We start from the raw sequence: 6,173 nt of genomic DNA, 5'->3' as shown, positions 1-6,173 counted from the left end.
TTCCAAGTGGATTAATACCAGCATTGAAAATGGTATGAAATTCCTAATAAGGTATTGGAGACAAGAGAGAAGAAACTTACCAAAAAACACTGCATTGGACTTGTTCCTTCCCGTAGAGATACTGGGTCATCTGTAATTAAGAAATGGCTTTTATTCACTTCCAGTAAATATCATTCAGAGTGTATCTTTAATTCAGCTCACAGCCTCAAGTAGCCCCCTAGGAAATGTAGGACTCCACTGAGAATGGCAGCAAAACCTCCCTCCTCCTAACTACCGAGTCACCCTGCCATGCCTGAAGTCCTACCAGTGGAAATGAAGCACAACAGCACTTCATGAGAAAGAGTTGGTTAAAGGGCTGGTCTCCACTGACACTGGAAGAAGTCCCTGAGAGTCGCACATGACTGGTCATACCTTCATGTGAAGAACCATATTCTCTCTTCTCCCCCAAAAGTAGATTCAGCTAGTAAACATGGTGCCTGGCTGAGAAGGGTGTAGACATGGTAAGAGTACCTACCCCAGTCCCACTTCTTGAGTCTGTCCTGGAGTGCCTCCCAAGAAAAAAATCCCTCAAAGACCAAGAAGAGCAAAAAAGAGAGGTCTTTGAACTTGCCTTATGCTTCAGTCACAGGCTCTTCAGAATAACCAGCAGTGACACCTTCTAGAAATAAAGGAGTAAATTTCCTGATTTAAAAGGTTAAAATCTCCATAGATTTACTCTTCCTATTAAAAACCAAAGCTTCTCAATATATACATGTATCAAATAATTGTTACACACCATAAACTTATAAAATATTTTATGGCAATTATATCAATAAAACTGGGGGGGGGGAAACTATTAAAAAATAAATGTATTATAGGAAAAACAAAACTGCAAAGCTTATTGGTAATTGGCACAGTTAAAATGATCTCTAGATAAACAGGTTACAGGGTCCAATACATTAGCAGAAATGACCAAATGGATCTGGGCCATAAGACTGCTTCATACTCCTACATTCAAACACGAGTGTTTTCCTAAAATCCCATGGGATGGAGGTGGTGGTGGGGATGGAGGAGGGACAAAGAACTAACTCACATTAACTTTTCAATCAATTACTACAGACTGGGTAGTTAGAGCATAGTACTCAGGTGGAGCTCCATTTTGCAAATGAGGTATACTCTACAAGGAAGATAATTAGTGGAAAAGGAAGAATTTAAAGCCAGAAAAACAATCTTGTTTAATTGGCCCTTTGAAAGTGAAAGTGAAGTCGCTCAGTCATGTCCGACTCTTTGCAACCCCGTGGACTATAGCCCACCAGGCTCCTCTGTCCATGGGATTCTCCAGGCAAGAACACTGGAGTGGGTTGCCATTTCCTTCTCCAGGGCATCTTCCTGACCCAGGGATCGAAGCCAGGTCTCCTGCATTGCAAGCAGACACTTTAACCTCTGAGCCACCAGGGAAGCCCTTTGGCCTCCACTAAAATACAATTTCTAGATTCCTTCAACTAGTATCTAAAGTACCCCGTATGCTTAGAGCTGTGTTGCAAAACAGTAGATTTCAATCAGTGTTGGCTATTATTTAAGACATAAGAATCAGACTGTTTAGAAATTTACATTTGCAAGTAAGAACCAAGGGTCTTTCTTAGCAAAAATTGCAGGCATTCCCTCAGACTATTGGGGTTTGTTTGTAGGGGTAGAAAGCATTGAAATCTTACAAACTCTTGGCTGAGTGGCAGGCAGAAAATTGGAAAATAATGGTGGCTTAGGAGAGGGTTGGACAGAGGTAGGAACACTGCTTAATTCCAAAAGCTTTTAAATCAAAAAGCTTCTGTTCAGTCTATATTTAAATAAGATTTACATTTAGTGTAATATTTACTTCAAAATTCTATATGAAATGAATTGTAATCAACTGGAAAGGAAAAGGAAATTGTTAACCCCTTTACTGATACCACTTCCATCGGCCCTACAGAGACATGAAGTAGCTTGTCCTTTCTAGCAAATCCCAGAAAGTGGGTCCCAGAGTTCAGATCAGGACAGAACTTAGAGCTGGAGCTAGGTTGATATTCAACTGATTTCAATTCCTGACATTCTGTGAAATACTTCAGTTTTCCTCAAGTTTCAGTGAATTTTTGACAAAATTTACTCCACCTCAGAGAACAAAGCCACAAAAATACCCCCAAATGTATAAATCATGATAGCACATTCCTTTGCAAAGAGCTATAAACGAGGAAAGGGAAAGCAGGGACACATTTCTACATTTTTGAAGAGAGGAATCCTCACTTGTGACCTGATTGGCTTCTCTCTTAGAGCTGAGGGTGTTTAATTCCATATTAGCAGGCAATTCTAGGAAAACAGAATGGAGGATGGGTGTGGTCACAGGCTTATGCTGGGAATCAAGTACACTGGAAAAAAGCAGACTTTCCCTCAATAATACAAAAGAGGGAGCCCACCAATCTCCACCCAGGCTTCCTGTGCCAGAACCCTCACTTACCAAAAGTCTGTGTGTTCTCCAGATACACTTCAGTGGTTGTTTCTGTATCTTCAGTGAAGTCATGGTGAGTGGTCAAGTCTGATAGGCCAGTGGTTGACTCTAAGCCAATGGTTGACTGTAGGTGAGTGGTTGACTCCAGGTCAGTGGGGCTAGTAGTTGACTGTAGGCCAGTGGTTGACTGTGGGCCAGTGGTCGACTCCAGGTCAGTGGGGCCAATAGTCAACTCTAGGCCAGAGGTTGACTCTAGGTCTGTGACTGACTCCAGGTTAGTTCGGCCAGTGGCTGACTCTAGGCCAGTAGTTGACTCCAGGTCAATGGGGCTAATGATTGCCTCTAGGCCAGTGGTCGACTGTAGGCCAGTGGTCGACTGTAGGCCAGTGGTCGACTCCAGGTCAGTGGGGCCAGTAGTCAACTCTAGGCCAGAGGTTGACTCTAGGTCTGTGATTGACTCCAGGTTAGTGCGGCCAGTGGCTGACTCTAGGCCAGTGGTTGAATCCAGGTCAATGGGGCCAGTGGTTAACTGGAGGCCAGTGGTCAACTCCAAGTCAGTGGGGCCAGTGGTTAACTCTAGGCCAACTGTCAACTCCAGGTCAGTGGGGCCAGTGGTTGCCTCCAGGTCAATGGGGCCAGCTGTGGACTCTAGGCCAGCTGTGGACTCTAGGCCAGTTGTCGACTCTAAGCCAATTGTTGACTCGAGGCCTGTGGTTGACTCTAGGACAGTTGTTGACTCCAGGTCAGCAGGGACAGTGGTTGACTCCAGGTAAGTGGAGCCAGTGGCTGACTCTAGGCCACTGGTTGACTCGAAGCCAGTGTACTCTATGTCAATGGTTGACTCGAAGTCAGCAATGAATTCTTGAGGAGATAAGAAGAAAAAACAGCTCAAGTACTTTCTAGTGAGAATATTTCCACCATCTCCACACCCTTCCATTCATAGCTAGATCTTTTTCCAGGAAAAACATAGAACAGAAAAGGGTATATTGAATCATACTGGTCTCCCCACAAGTTTCTCTTTTACCAAGTGCTAGAATGTCCAGAAGACTAACTACCAGGAATATGCTCATAGGCTACTACTCCTCCCTCTTTGAGGGGCTGGTTTAGGAAGGAGCATTTTATACTATGCCTCTAAATATTAATCAGTCAGACTGCAATGGAATAAAATTTCAAAAACTCTCCTATATAATTCTTTCAATTCCTAAAACAAAATTATCAGAGAGGGCAAGGAGCAAGGACAACTATTTCCAAGATGCAAAAGCACGGATGGATTTGACTCTAAAATAGGGCCTCCTACCATTTTCATTTAGCAGGCTATATTTAGTACTTCATTTTCCAGTCTGCCCCAGAGAATGCATAATCCGGTCATTCTGGAACTTGTGAACCATAAAAGCATCATAACCTGATGAACTTACAACCTGGGCCTGCTTGGGCTGGAATGAAAGACTGCAGTCCTCATGGCTGCCTAGCCCAGCAGGTTGTGGGCAGCCTGCCAATGAGGCCAAAATCATGAACTCTAATTTAGTAATTTGCTTTATCATTCTTTCATATGCAATAAAAAAAATCCAGACCCAGCAGTGGATAAATTGAGAGCTACAGGAGAAGAACTGGGAGAAAGTAGAGGGGAAAATCAGCACTTATATTAAAATGAATGAACACCCCTCCTCTTTTTTGTGTTTTTAAAAAATTAATTTTAATTGAAGGGTAACTGCTTTACAATGTTGTTTTGGCTTCTACCATACAACAACATGAATCAGTCATAAGTATATATGTCCCCTCCCGTTTGGAGCTCTCTCCCACCACCTCCCCTGACCCTATCTCATCCCTACAGGTTGTCACAGAGCAACACGTTGAGCTCCCTGTATTTGCCACTAGCTATCTATGTTACATATGGTAATATATATGTTTCAATGCAATTCTTGCAATTCATCCTATCCTCTCCTTTCCTCACTGTGTCCACAAATCTGTTCTCTATGTCTGCATCTCTATTCCTGCCCTGCAAATAGGTTCATCAGCATCATTTTTCTAGATTTCATATATATGCATTAATATGCATTATTTGTTTTTCTCTTTCTGACTTACTTCACTCTGTATAACAGGCTCTAGGTTCATCCACCTTACTGGAACTGACTCAAATGTGTTCCCTTTCATGGCTGTGTAATATTCCATTATATATATAGACCACAACTTCTTTACTCATTTGTCTGTTGATGGACATCTAGGTTGTTTTCATATCCGAGCTATTGTTAATAGTGTTGCAGTGAACATTGGGGTCATTATAAGTATAATGTCCCAGTCATTCTGGGACATGTGTTTTTTCAATTATGGTTTTCTCAAGTTTTATGCCCAGTAGTGTGATTGCTGGGTCATATGGTAGTTCCTAGGTTTTTTTTTAAGGAATCTCCGTACTGTTCTCCATAGTGGCTGTGTCAATTTACATTCCCACCAATGGTGCAAGAGGGTTCCTTTAAATTTAAAAGCTTTTGCACAGCCAAGGAAAATATAAGCAAGAAGAAAAGATAGCCCACACAATGGGACAAAATAATTGTAAATAGAATGACTGACAAAGATTCACTTCCAAAATACACAAGCAGCCCAGGTAGTCCAAGATCAGAGAAACAAACAACCTAAACAAAAAAATGGCCAGAAGACCTAAATAGACATTTCCCTAAAGAAGACATACAGATGGCCAATAAACACGTGAAAAAAAGCTCAATATCACTCATTATTAGAGAAATGCAAATCACATCTCTAATGAGGTATCACCTCACACTGGTTAGAAAGGCCATCATAAAAAAGAAAAATCTACAGACAAAAAAATTGTGAAGAGGATGATGAGAAAAGGGAACTCTCCTCTTGAGAAATTGAGTCCAGGAAGAAATGGAGTGGCCCTGATAGTCGACAAAAGAGACCAAAATGCAGTACATAGGTGCAATCTCAAAAACAACAGAATGATCTCAGTGCTTTTTCAAGGCAAACCATTCAGCATCACAGTAATCCAAATCTATGTCCCAACTCATAATGCCTAAGAAGATGAAGTATACTGGTTCTATGAAGACCTACAAGACCTTCTAGAACTAATACCAAAAAAAAAGATACCCTTTTCATCATGGGGGATTGGAATGCAAAAGTAGGAAGTCAAGAGATACCTGGAATAACAGAGAAGTTTGGCCTTGGAGTACAGGGCCAGGGCTAACAGAGTTTGTCAATAGAACACGCTAGTTATAGCAAGCACCCTCTTCCAACAACACAAGAGAAGACTCTACACATGAACATCACCAGATAGTCAATACTGAAATCAAATTGATTATATTCTTTACAGCCAAAGATGGAGAAGCTTTATACAGTCAGCAAAAACAAGACCTGGAGCTGACTGTGGCTCAGATCATGAGCTCCTTATTGCAAAATTCAGACCTAAATTGAAGAAAGCAGGGAAAACCATTACACCATTCAGTGAAGGTGAAAGTCCGACTCTTTGCAACCCCATGGACTATACAGTCCATGGAATTCTCCAGGCCAGAATACTGGAGTGGGTAGCCTTTCCCTTCTCCAGGGTATCTTCCCAACCCATGTATAGAACCTGGGTCTCCCGCATTACAGGCAGATTCTTTAGCAGCTGAGCCTCAAGGGAAGCCCATGCCATTCAGGTATGACCTAAATAAATCCCTTATTATTATAGTGGAAGTGATGAATAGATTCAAGGGATTAGATCTGA

General features: G+C 41.9%; 1 protein-coding gene across 1 annotated transcript; it reads right to left on the bottom strand.

Moving 5' to 3' along the window:
- Positions 1-611: 611 nt before the first annotated feature.
- Positions 612-3,701, bottom strand: LOC112446828 (uncharacterized). Its single transcript, XM_024992909.2, has 2 exons — positions 2,468-3,701; positions 612-658 (listed from the first exon to the last, which is right to left on the bottom strand). The coding sequence occupies exons 1-2, from the start codon at positions 3,393-3,395 to the stop codon at positions 612-614; spliced, it is 975 nt and encodes a 324-aa protein (XP_024848677.2). The 5' UTR covers positions 3,396-3,701.
- Between the last annotated feature and the right edge of the window lie 2,472 nt (positions 3,702-6,173).

This window comes from Bos taurus, chromosome 5 (assembly GCF_002263795.3).
Source record: "Bos taurus isolate L1 Dominette 01449 registration number 42190680 breed Hereford chromosome 5, ARS-UCD2.0, whole genome shotgun sequence".
Lineage (NCBI taxonomy): Eukaryota > Metazoa > Chordata > Mammalia > Artiodactyla > Bovidae > Bos > Bos taurus.
The sequence above is the reverse complement of the archived record's forward strand: the minus strand, read 5'-3'. Positions and strand labels throughout refer to the sequence as shown.